General features: G+C 40.5%; 1 protein-coding gene across 5 annotated transcripts in view; it reads left to right on the top strand.

The window, feature by feature from the left end:
• Window positions 1–7,495, top strand: part of LOC105056363 (sodium/hydrogen exchanger 7) — a 100,983-nt gene extending 93,488 nt beyond the window's left edge. For 3 of the 5 annotated variants that reach the window (XM_029267925.2, XM_010938529.4, XM_029267928.2), the window contains 8 exons: window positions 2,222–2,524; window positions 3,064–3,161; window positions 3,452–3,583; window positions 3,693–3,911; window positions 4,008–4,214; window positions 5,265–5,529; window positions 6,371–6,687; window positions 6,780–7,495. In XM_029267925.2, the coding sequence (XP_029123758.1) occupies window positions 2,222–2,524; window positions 3,064–3,161; window positions 3,452–3,583; window positions 3,693–3,911; window positions 4,008–4,214; window positions 5,265–5,529; window positions 6,371–6,687; window positions 6,780–7,118 (1,880 nt within the window). In that variant the 3' untranslated portion in view covers window positions 7,119–7,495. Of the gene's footprint in view, window positions 1–2,221; window positions 2,525–3,063; window positions 3,162–3,451; window positions 3,584–3,692; window positions 3,912–4,007; window positions 4,215–5,264; window positions 5,530–6,349; window positions 6,688–6,779 lie in introns of those variants that run through there. The other 2 variants (XM_010938530.4, XM_029267926.2) reach the window with 2 other exon arrangements.
• The last annotated feature ends 6,058 nt before the right edge of the window (window positions 7,496–13,553 follow it).

Genomic DNA, 13,553 nt, shown 5'->3' with positions numbered 1-13,553 from the left:
ACACACCCCAATCTCCTTGATATAATATTGGTCAGTCAAAGAGACAATCCTGGATTGTCAAGCTTTGACTGTTGCTGGTGGCCCTCAAACCAACCAATCATCTGTTCGTTCTTATCATATGTGAAATCATTATGAAGTGAATTGTTATTCTTCAACTTGCTTCCTCTTCATTAAACTTAATTGAGCCTTAGATTGTAATAAACATATACCAAGTCATTAAAGTGCCTCCATGTGAGGTGGTTCCTCTATTTGCTGTGGATCAAGATGAAGGTAGGCTAGTTGCATTTGCAGCCATTATAGGAATATCTGTGAAAGGATCTAGATTGCCAACCTTCTTAGGATTTTGGATGATTGCCCAAAAATTATGATTTTGGCTGCATTACGTAGATAATTCGTAGATTTACAACACATTATAGAATCATGCTAAAATCTAAAATTTTGGCATGATGTCCCTGATTGTTTCCCATTTTGGCTGATTTTTAGCATGAAAAAGAAAAAAGAGGAGGGAAGGGGAGAGGGCCCTTTACCTAATTTTGGATTTGATTTTTGTGGAAATTCACAAAAATCCCCTCCTTTCCTACTATTTTTGAGTGGAAAAAAAATAGAGAGAGGCAGAGAAGACACAAGAGCCTTCTTTGCCTCCTCCTCAATCATTTAAGGCAAAATAGGGCCCAAACTACCTTGAACTGAATAGAACCAAGCAGTTCTGCTTGGTATGGTTTAGAACTATGCGATTTAGGATCTGTCTCATGTTGAAATGCCAAACCATCCTGGATTAGAGGTGGTATGGTCGGGCATGCCCCGAGCTAGATGTTCATGGTGGTATGGCTGACCATGATTTTTTTTATTCTGGTTCCAATTTAATTTGCAACAAAATTTAACAGTATTGTCACTTTTGAACTGAATGGCATTATGTCCATAACTTAGTTGATATACAAAAAAAAAAAAAAAGAACATTGAGATTTAGGTCTCTAACCCTTCTTAGCCATAAAAAATGAAGAAAAATTCCATAGTGCATTCAGCTTTTCATATGATGGTACCTCATGGTCCTTACAATTATTATAACTTCTCTTGTTGGAAGAAGATGTCATTTTAACTTCCTTTGCCTTGCTAGGTTTGCCTATTGCCTTCAAATAGTCTTCATGTGCCTTTACAAACTATGGTTTAAGATGGAAATTTGTTTAGTTCTAAATACCAGATATGCTTATCGGAACACTTGAGACTATAATCTGTTGAACCGATTTCAGGTCTCGTATAGGTTGGTGATCAGTTTAGCACAGTATGGGCTTCTACCATGCTATTCCGAGGTGTACCGAAATAGAGAGAGAGAGAGGGAGAGAGAGAGAAGTGGGGAGGGAGATTGGGGAGGCTTACCGGTGTAGCATCATGGTGTCGAAGAGGGTGGCATCGGGTGGAGAGAAGGGGTTGTTTCGAATTAAGCAAAGATTTTAGGAGAAATCTCTCATATTCTGGCTGGTTAGAAGCGTGGACACCATGCATAATGGCAAATCCCTTCAAATCGGTCAAGATCCAGTGGGATGGCTTTGATCGAGGGCCACCGGAGGTTTGGGGTCCATGGGAGAGGGTTAATGTTCGCTAGGGAGGGTCGGTATCCTTGGAGAGCCATTGTGGATGCAGGAGGGGTAGGCTTACGGGTGACGGCCGGCATCAAATAGGGGAGCAGCAAGTAGCATCTGATGGTGAAGCGAACAAGGAGTCATCAAAGGCTCTCAAACCAATCCAATCTACTGAGCCATTTCGATTGGGTACCAATTTGGTTCAGTATGGGCCAAACCACTGGTTCTGGTTGGTTTGGAGATCACTGCTTGAGACAGATTTATGTACTCTTTGTTATATTTATTACTTTCTGGAGAAAGTGTTGCTGTCTTTTGAATTATCTTATTGCTTGGTGTATGGTGCTTTCTCCATCTCATGCTTACTCTATTTCATTGTGCACAGACCTTGTGGTGTGATACATGCAGTTGCATTTGTGTTACAAACTGATTGCCTGCTTCTCCTATAACCGCATGTTGAGCTGCTATTGATTTTGATCGAAATTCATGTATGGGTTTTGCTTATTCCCTTTTTATCAATTTTTTTGTTATTGTCAGATGATCCGCATTTAGTGGGACCTAATTTACCACTGAGCATGCCATTTCTGTGCAAAGTATTGATTAAATAAAAAACTATTGTTATACATCTGAAGTTATTTCCTGTTCAGGTGTGCAGGCTGCTTACTGGGGAATGCTTGAAGAGGGAAGGATAACCCAGACTACTGCAATTCTTCTGATGCGATCTGTTGATGAGGCTATGGATGTGGTATCTGGTGAACCTCTAGGTGATTGGAAGGGTTTAAAGTCAAATGTACATTTTCCAAGCTATTATAGATTCCTCCAAATGAGCAGACTCCCTCGAAGGCTGATCACATATTTCACAGTAGAAAGGTTGGAGTCAGCATGTTATATATGCGCTGCATTTCTTCGTGCTCACAGAATAGCTAGGAGGCAACTTCGTGATTTTATTGGTAAGTACATTCCTCAGTAGCCATAATGTTGCATGTGTCCTTATGTGCTAGTTTATTTTCTTTTCTTTTTCTCTTCTTGTTATTAGACATTTCCGGTGCCAGTCCTGTTAAGAAACATTGCTGTGTATGTGATAAAGTAATTTTCACAGTATGTTACAGATATTAGCAAATTATTTCCATGGATTCCAGAAATTTGGCATACCCTGTTGTCTTGAGATGGTTTTGTGTATGTTTTCTTGGCAAAAAGGAAATTCTAGTTTTAGTTACATGCCCGGAAAAGGTAATATATCCATAAGAGAGTGAAATGAAACTGGATAAGACAATAAGAAAGTCATGTGCAAAGATAGGACCTGTTGGATCAAATTGCTCACAGACAGGAAGACTTGATTATTTTATCGTTATTATGCAATTAGGAGCATATTATCTGTTACATCCGTTCTTAAACATCTCCGGCATCTTGTGTAATAATAGGAATATTTGAATTGTCCATGATTATCTGCACCTAATGCAATCTTGAAAATTTGCTGTTCCTATGCTAGGTGACAGTGAAATTGCTACTACTGTTATTAATGAAAGCAACGCTGAGGGGGAGGAAGCTAGAAAGTTCTTGGAAGATGTTCATGTCACATTTCCTCAGGTATCCAAATCATTGTTTGCACCAACATCATTAGCTCCGACAAACTTGTTTGGAATTGTTTCTATGAAATCAATAAGCTTCATGGTCACATTCCAGCATCATTTCTCGACTTGTATATACAATTTCTTTCATTGATTTGACTCACTTGCATCAGATACACACACACACACACACACATATATATTGCCATTGAAATATTTGTTCTAAGCGAAGCATATTTGTTTCATTTTAGTATGTTATAGTAGATCTTGTCAGCAATGATTATATAAACATGTTTGGAATAATTTCAGGTTCTCCGTGTTGTGAAAACAAGACAAGTAACATATTCAATATTGAAACATCTGAGTGAATATGTGCAAAATCTTGAGAAGGTTGGGTTACTAGAAAAAAAAGAGATGGATCATCTTGATGATATTGTGCAGGTAGCTGGTGCTTTTAATAAATGTTGTTTATTAGTTATGTTGTTAGTCCAATCAATTTTCTAACATTCTGCTGTTACTAAGGAGCATAAAATTTCATCTGACATTGCAGACTGACTTAAAAAAGCTTCTAAGAAATCCACCTTTGGTGAAAATGCCAAAAGTAAGTGATCTATTAAGTGCACATCCTTTATTGGGTGCACTGCCTTCTGCAGTCCGTGAACCAATTGAAGTATCTACGAAAGAAATAATGAAAACTCGTGGTGTGACGCTGTATAAAGAGGGTTCCAGGCCAAATGGGATGTGGCTGATATCAGTAGGAGTGGTTAAGGTTAGTTTTAATACCAAAATAATAATTAATATCATCAGGCCCTATGATTTGGCAGTTCTTTGTATGAGGTAGTAAATCTTCGTTTTCCACCTGCAGTGGACAAGTAAGAGTCTGAGCAACAAACATTCGTTACATCCAACTTTTTCACATGGAACCACCTTGGGCCTATATGAAGTGCTAACTGGAAAGCCTTATATTTGCGATATGATCACAGACTCTGTAGTACACTGTTTCTTTATTGAAACTGAAAAGATACTGTCCTTACTTGGATCAGGCCCCCCTATTGAAGATTTTCTATGGCAGGTATATATGTCTTATCTCATGTTTATGTTGATATCTATTATATTTGCATTCCATTTTTGTACATGCAAACAACTTCTACTGTAGCTACAGATAATGAGTAGCAGCAATCATGGCTACTGTGCAAAAATTACATACGCTAGTTTCTGGTCTACTTACATTTAAGTATTTTCAATATTCAGCTTCTTTTATCTAATTGTTCATCGTTATATTAGCTTTAAGCTTTTATTACCATGAACTTTTCTTTTGCATCCAACCTCATATTGTAGGTATATTTGAACAAACAAAACAACTTTTAACTTATGAAAATCTAGGATCATCACTTCTAGATCGTTGTTCTGATTGCAGTCTGAACATGTGCACATCATAACTTAGAGTGATTTTTCATAGTCATATAACATGATTATTTAACAGGGAAATTATGTTTGCAGTTCATGATAAACCTACATGGGAATATTCATGTGTTTTCAGATTACCAACATTATTCTCAGCATTACAGAGATACTGCCAGTACAGTAGGGTATGGATGGGTTTCTGAATGCAATCTGACCAGGGTAGCTGATGACTCAACAAGTCTTGTAGTGATGCGGTAGAAAACCTGAAGGCTATATGAGATAGGTAAATGCTCGAAGAAAGTGCTAAAAGGCAACGTATATCTTAAGGGGCATAAAAAAGGAGAAGGAAGATGTGAAACACCAGATAAAGATATTCTTTAAGTTTTATTACTGAATGGAGCGCATGCCAGATTTCTTTTGGGGATAATCATAACCACAGTATAGGATGCATGGTAAAACCAAGCGGCGTACTTTCTGACATGAGTACTTATATGCATGATGGCAATTTTTTTTCGAATTAGATAATGTGCGATAGTCTTTTATTTGTCTTTTTGCGATTAAAGTTTCGGGAGTATGTGTACTGTTAGTTGCAACTAAATATAAATTTGAGGCAAGATATATTGGAGTGTGAGGCTTGATGTGCACTTTCAAATTTTAAAGTTAAAAGTGATTCCATTTTCCTATTCTTGTATTTACAGTTTGCACATTTGATTTGCAGGAAAGTGCTATAGTCATAGCCAAACTCTTACTTCCCCAGATGTTTGAAAAAATGACAATGCAAGAGCTGAGAGGTCTTGTTTCTGAAAGATCAGATATGAACATTTATATAAGAGGAGAGGTCATAGAAATAAGACACAATTCCATTGGCTTTTTGTTAGAAGGATTTATAAAGACCCAAGATGGTCAGCAAGACTTGATTACACCTCCTGCAGCATTGGTTCCATCACACAGTGACCATAGCTTTCTCGATCTAGAATCTTCAGGTTATTGAGAGTTAATTTTATTTATTTATATGAATAACTTATTTTCTTACAGCAATTCGAACATTAGTTTTACTTTGGTGGATGGCCAATAAACAGTCTTACTACATATTTTGGGACTTACAATGCAGCAAATTATGGCATATCATAATAAAATAGAGGAACATTGAAGGAAAATTTTCACTTTATATTTTTTTATCTGCAATGTGCTCTACAAGTTGCCGGCCCGTTAAAAAAAAAAAAAAGAAAGAAAGAAAGAAAAAAAAGAAACCTTGCTTCCCTACTACTGAACCTCTAATGACCAAGTTATTTGGTCAGAGGCAAGTAGACACCAAGAAATGTGATCCCATACCTATGTCTTATCCACATGAAGCCAGTTGAATATAGTACCAATAATTATAAAAAAGGTAGGGGAGATGAAAAATGAAATGGAAAAACTGATGTATTTTAGAATGTAAAATGACTTAATAGCCAAAACAAAAACAAGTCATTAGCACATTGTTGCTTCAGCCAATTCATCATATGCTCTATCTAATAGGGTTCGGGTGCGAATTTTCCTAGTAGGATTGTGGCTCAGATCTTTGTAGATTCTGTTTTACCAGCAAACACTATCTGGGTGTAATGTACTCTCTTCTCTTCTTTTCAGCAAAATTAATCATGTTGCTAATTAAAAAAAAAAATCACTTTAATACTTCATGTAGTGATAAATTTAATTAATGACTCTTTGTCATGAATTTTATTCAGACAGTACAACTGTATCAGTAAAAGCTAACAATTTTAACTGGAGGGTATATTTTAACTGATGGTAGTCTTTCAATCTCAGTTATCCTCAATTAAACTGCAGAAGAAATTGCAGGTTCGAACAACAAGAGCTTCTGTCACATGGGATCCTGGTATCAGGTTGAAACAAGAGCCAGGGTGATCTTTTTCGACATAGGTACAGTTGAGGCTGAAGGTGTTCTTCAGAGGACGTCTGCATCATGGGTCTCCCAAGCTGCCATTGAACCTCCGCGAAGCCTAAGCCGAGAGCATGGAGGTTTTCTTAGCTGGCCTGAAAGTTTATATAAAGCAAAGGGACGTAATCAGAGTCCTGATGAATCTGACAAGCAACCGATTAGTTTGTCAGCCAAGGCAATGGAGTTGAGCATCTATGGAAGCATGGTATGTAGGCCAATTATTTGCATCATGCCTGGCTTTCTTCAATTGCAATTTTGGACCTAACACAATGGTTGTGCTGGAACAATGAACTACAGGTGAATGACATGTATAGGCACTCCAGAAACTTAAGGAGGATTTCTCAAGCTAATTATACACACAGCTTGTCATACCCTAGAGTTCCATCAAGGACGGTGCATGCCCGACCTCTCCTTTCTGTCCAATCCGAAGGAGGTGGCATCAACAGGAGGCTGTGCTCCATAGACTCCACCAAATTGAATTCAACCACTCCACTGCCGGTCAGAAGAAGAAAAACAAAGGCTGTTGAAGGCAATTCAAGTGATGAATCTGGAGGTGAAGAGGTTATTGTGAGGATTGATTCCCCGAGTACACTTTCTTTCCGTCAGGCCTCAGGAGGTTTGTTTCCACCACAATAAACAATACTGTGAAAATCTGCCACAATGTGGGGTGTGCATTTTGAGGGCAAGCCTTGGTAGGATGAAGTTGTTTCGCTTTGATCTGGAGGTCACAACTTCAAAATAAGGAAACAGCTTTTTCTCACGTGGGGGAAATGGTTGCTTACATCTGACTGAGGCTGCCTATAATAAAAGGTAGTTCGAGGAGGAAAGCCTAGGGAAGGAGAGTAACCTTTCACTGATGGACAGTTCTTTCTCTGGACCTTGCAATGGCAGAAAGCCTTGTGCATTAAGCTGTTTTTTTATGTTTCTTTGTGCATCTTGCTATATCTAACCAAAAAGATAAAGTTTTACATTTAATCTGGTTTTCCTATTTTATTATATTGTTTACATAGAAATGATGTTTCTCTTTCATTCTCCCTACTATAAGAATAATGGGAGACCAGAGATCCAAAAGCATGTCTACACGGTATCCTGTTTGATCTTTTAGTGGATTGTGGAAGTATCTTTAATTCTCCCAACTAAGATCAATACTTTTAGCCAATGATTGCGTTTCTTTTTGGACTTCCAAATTTGTGCTCAAACTCTTGTTTCAGGGGTCGTGGATGAGGTCATGGATGAAAACTCTAGAATTGGGAAACTACGCATCCAAGCGGCTCTAAGATGGTAATACATTATATTGTTCGGTGATTCTGATGAATCTGTGTCGAAGATATATTGGATTGGCTTAATTTTTAACGTTCACCGACAGAGTTAAATGAGAAATAATAATCTTGAAAGAACTTTTTCTGACCAAGAGAAAATTAGCTTTTGCTCATAAGGCACTTATATACAATGAGTCCGGGGTTTAAATATTCAAAAAAGTTATCACGATACTGTACCATCTCCAAGTTTTAGTTTCTAGTGTTGTGACATTTGAACGTTCTATATGCATGTCAAAACTCTAATTCCCACTTAACGTGCAAGGGTGTTTTAGGATTTTCAACCAAAAAATCATGGTATTTTTTGGAGTTTGGAACTATAGATTATATATGATGCTATCTTGTGCATGGTAACGAGTGTACATGGGAACTTCATTAACGCTGTAAAATCAGGAAATTGTAATTTCTAACATTGGCTATAATCTTGCAAATTCGCGCTTTTGTCTCTGCCATCCTATGACTCTTTTCATTTCCAAACCTTTTTTTTATTTTTGGCAATCAAACAACTATTTAAAGCTAACCTTAATTTTCTAAGAAAAAGAAAACATTAACATATTTCTTTGCCAAACGGGGCTATCTGAACGAGAAGGCAAGGATGCACCTGATTTTTCACGAGTAGGAAACGGGGAAGGAAAAAAAAAAGGAAAAAAAGAAGAAGAATCTTAAAGAAAATCCATTCTTTCATGTTTGCTCAAACAGAGTTGTACTTCCAAATCCAATGGCCTCATGACAACCTGAAATCCGAGGCTTTGTCATGTCGGGCATGGACCATATTTTTTTGGCATTACATGATTGAAATCCTTCGTTCGTTGTATGTTGGAAACTTGTCCAAATGATATCGAGTATAAACTCCATAAGACAAGTGAGGCAATACCCAGTTCGGTGGCGAGGAGCTTTTCAGTGGCAGAGCCCGTAAGAAATCTGATGCCTGCACGGAAACTCCATGTATAAAAGCATACGAAATGGAAGTTTTAAGTTTGAACTTTTTTTTTATAATTTGTTAGGATTTGATGTCTCGAGATTCGATCCATATTGATCCACAGCGAGATTCACGATGAAAAATGGGGTCCAACGAGATCAAGATCACCCCAAACGGAGTTCGGACGGAGAAGATATGAGTTTTTGAAGTTAGCACGAGATTCGAGACGGCGGAGGACCGTCGGGGGCTGGCGGCGGTGCGGCCGCACGCGGCGGGGAGCCGCCCAGCATGCTGCAGTGCGCGGGCCAAGTGCACAGGGCGTGGCCCGATGTGGGGCGCGCGGGGCACGGCCCGAGCCCGTGTGTGCGAGCCGGTCCAGGCCCAGGCATCACGCTTGGGGCTTGTACCCCGATCCACCGTGGATCGGGGGTCCACGGTTGGATCTGTGGACCACGTAGGCATTTTCCATGCATTTTGCGCAGTCCACGACATTATTTCGTGGACCGATGCGCGATCAGAGGGTGTGGGTTGATTTGGGACTAGATCCGATGGCTGAAGGGGTTTGTTTGGGCCTATTAGGACTCCAAATCACTTCCTAATCCTAATCTAACATGGGTTTGAGCCCTTTAAAAGGGCCTGATCGCGTGAAACAAGATGGTGGCTTGTTTTCCCTTGTACGCACGGACGAGAGTGGCTCGATTCTTCTGGACAGCGGACAGCGGTCGCTTCAGGGGTTCAGGGGGATCTTCCAAGAGAAAGAGAGCTTTGGTGAGGGAAAACTTTCTGTAAGAGAGAAATTGGATGTACGAGGATTGAGAGTGAGATCTCCTCTTGTAAAATTTCTTTTTTCATAGTGAAGTTTGCATGCCCCATAGAGACGAGCCCTTTTGTGGCTGATCCACATATTTTGATTGTTTTTATTTTATTTCTTCTTTCTTCCTGCTACATCATGCAGTACCGAAAAGATTTTGGAAGGTGGTATCCTGACTAGACATCCCCCCAACAAGTGGTATCAAAACGAGGCGATACAAAGACGCAGATTGCAGCGGTGGTGAGCAAGACTGAAGATGGAGAAAACAGGATCAATCAAGATGGAGATCAACAAATTTGGTGGTAAGAATAATTTCTCTTTGTGGCAGGCAAGGGTGAAGGACGTGCTCATCTAACAAGGATTGATCGATGCTCTCTTGTGCGATGAGAAGCCAACCATCATGGAGGTGCAGGATTGGAGACGGTTACAAATGCAGGCGGTGAGTACCATCCGTATGTACCTAGCGGATGAGGTGGTGATCCATGTGCTGAGCGAGACTTCTCTGATGGTGTTGTGGTCGAAGCTCGAGGAGTTGTATATAGTGAAGTCTCTCACCAATACTCTTTTCCTCTGAAGGCAGTTTTACCAGCTGCGGATGGCCGAGGGACAGAGCGTGCAGGAGCATCTCAGCCACTTCCAAAAGATCTTCACCGACCTTCTTAGCATTGGTGAGAATGTTGAGGAGAAGACTAGGGTGTTGGTTTTGCTAGCGTCGCTTCCACCTTCGTACGAGTCCTTAGTGACTGCTCTTCTAGTGAGGAAGAGCATCATCAAGATGGATGAGATCACCTGATAAGTGGTATATTTTTATATTTATTGAAAGTATTTTTGATAATTTATGGTACTAACATTTTCTTAAAAACCTTAATTTCATGAACTTATTGAATTTTCTTAAAAAATAAGTGATTTTAAAAAAAATATAAAATTAGATATATTTATGAAAAATAGATGTTAATTTAATTGAGTAATTTAAGCACCAAAATGATGAAAAATTTTTGAAAAATTTAATACATATTTTTTCTTATTTTTCAGACAAAAAATCAGAGCGAAAATAGAGTTAAAATATCCTAAAAAATAAAGAAAATAGCCTTCGGTGTATGATGGACCGGTCGGTCGGTCCACAAAGCCAGGGTGCGGTCCACAGAAAACTTCACATGGTCCACAAGCATGGCTCACAGTGAGAGAAGGATTTTGGGCGCGATCCAACAGCTGAAATTCATTCCGATCCAGATCCGACGGTCAGCATCCATTGCCAGTTTATAAAGAGGGGTTTTTGCGTGATCCGACGGCCCAGAAGCGATCCATCAAACGATCGGACGACTGAGGATGCTCCCGACTGTGTTAAGGATTTAAATTACGCGATCCGACGGCCAGAACTTCATCAGAACCCAGATCCAATGGCTGACATTCGATCCAACTTTAATAAAAATTAAAACTATGATTTTTGATCAGATCTGAGCAATCCGAAGTTGATCCGACGGTCAGAAATATTTCTAGGGGGATTAATATGATTTCTAAGGATTTTAGGACTCCTTTTCCTATCAAAAAATTATGAAAAATTTATCTATAAATAGGAGGTCCGAGAATAAGCTTTGGGGAGAAGAAAAATTTAGTAAAAAATGAGAAAAAAATAGAAAAAAAATAAAATAGCTTTAGGGACCCAAGAAAAAGAAGGAGAGAAGTCGGTTCGCTCTATGGAGTACGACGAAAGATGGAGAGGTCATCAACCATCTTTCCGACGAGGCTTGGCTGATTAACTTCAGATCCTTATTACAGTTTTATTTTTATTTTATTTTATTATTTCTTTTAAATTTTTTGTACTTGAATTTTAATTTTAATTAATATAAAATTTATTTTCTTGCACTTTAAATTCCTGTCTTTTATTTTTTACACGTAGATGCTTGGATCTAATTAGTAGATCTTAGTACCAATTTATTTTTATACTTTTTAAATTTTTATTATTTATTTTTATTGTAAGTAGATACTAGGATCTAGTTAGTAGATCTTAGTATCCGATTTATTTTTCGTACTTTTAATTTTTGTTTTCTGACTTAAATTGCTTTATTTAAAATTTTATTTTTTTTATAAAATCAAAGATTTCAAATCAAAATCCTGCCTTCTCTGTAGATTCAACCCGACTCACTATTTTTTATATATTTTTAATTTTTATTGAAGTCCGAATTTGATTGATAATCATGGTGTCCTAACGACAGCATCTTGATCCTATCATCATCATGGCGATACTCCAGAACGAGGTTCTCAGGAGGGAGAACTCGGCTTCGAGCTCAGGTGGTGGTAGCTCAGCTTTGGTGGTTTCTGGAGGAGCAGGAGGCGGTAGACGGAGCGATAAGAGATCCGATGAGGGCGGTCCAAGTCCAGGAGGGACTTGAGCAAAGCCTGGTGTTATCGGTGTGAGGAGTTGGGGCATCTAGCCAGAGATTGTCCTCAACTCAAAAATCGAACGATGGTTGCTGTAGCGACAGTCGGTAGTGATTTAGATGGAGATGTCTTGGAGATATCTGACGAGGTATCTACTTCTTTCCAGCAGTGGATATTAGATTCTCATGCCCCTATCATGTATATTGCAGAGAGGAGCAGTTTGACTTCCTGAAGAACAGTGAGGACACTGTATATCTGTTGGATGGATCGAGCTATGCGATCAGAGATATTGGGACGGTCAGCTGGAGGACACATGATGGTGCAGTGAGGAGATTGGAGGAGGTCCGATACATATCCTATTTCAGACGGAATCTTATCTTACTTAGCAGACTGGATTCGAGAGGCTACAGGACGGTAGCTGGTGGAGGAATTCTAAGGGTGCTATGCGGTGATAGGATTGTGCTGGAAGGGAAGAAGGAGAGCAGAGGACATTATTATCTGACAGGGAGCCCAGTGTGAGGTGGAGCTTCGGGAGCTAGGTGGAGTCCAGAGCGAGGTGGAGCTCTAGGTGGTGGATCGAGCACGAGACAGGAGACTCGAGAGGATGAGAGGCGACATCGCAAGGTGAGATTCCTATTGCCGCAGGACGATGCCCCGAGTAGGTCTCAGATCAGGAGGAGCATATCATACGATGAAGATGGGATCGAGCGGCCTGGCTCGACTCCCATGTTTGTCCATCCATGATCAGCAGGCGATTGCCCCAGGGCATGGGGGCAAGGAGATCTAGAAGCTCTCGAAGTTAGAAAAAGACTGAATATCGAGTCGAGATGGAGATTGTTAGGATTTGATGCTTTTGATCCATATTGAGCCCATAGTGAGATTTGTGATGAAAAATGGAGTCCAACGAGATCAAAATCATCCCAAACAGTGCTCGAACGGAGACGATACGAGCTTTTGAAGTCGGCACGAGATTCGAGATGGTGAAGGACCACTGACAGCCGACGACGGACTGGCAGAGCGGCGGTGGTGCTGCCGCGTGCGGTGGGGCGCCACCCAGTGCGCGGCAGCGTGCAGGCCAGGCGCGTAGGGTGCGGCCCAAGGTGGGGCGCACGGCCCGATGCGGGCGCGCGGCCCAGCCCAGGCAGGTGCGAGGTGCGGCCCGAGCCCAGGCACGGCCCAGGCCCGCGCGCACGGGCCGGCCCAGGCCCAGGCGCCGCACCTGGGGCCTATACCCCTGTTCACCGTGGATCGGGCGGTCCACGACCGGGTCTGTGGACTGTGTTGGCATTTCCCATGCGTTTCGCACGGTCCACGATACTACTCCATGGACTGACGTATGATCAGAGGATGTAGGTTGATCTGGGACTTGATCCAATGGCTGAAGGAATTTGTTTGGGCCTATTAGGACTCCTACTCACTTCCTAATCCTAATCTAATCTGGGTTTGAGCCCTTTAAAAGGGCCTGATCGCATGAAACAAGGCAGTGGCTTGTTTTCCCCTGGATGCGCGGATGAGGGTGGCTTGATTCTTCATGAGGTCGCACGAAAATTGAAGATCAGGAACCCAAAAGAGAAGAGAGAGAGCCGTACGCTATAAAGAAAAGGAGCAGGGCTCTTGAACAGCGGACAGCGGTCGCTTCAGGGGTT

Source organism: Elaeis guineensis, chromosome 13 (genome assembly GCF_000442705.2).
Source record: "Elaeis guineensis isolate ETL-2024a chromosome 13, EG11, whole genome shotgun sequence".
In the NCBI taxonomy this organism is placed as follows: Eukaryota; Viridiplantae; Streptophyta; class Magnoliopsida; order Arecales; family Arecaceae; genus Elaeis; species Elaeis guineensis.
This window is presented reverse-complemented; position numbering and strand designations above follow the sequence as displayed.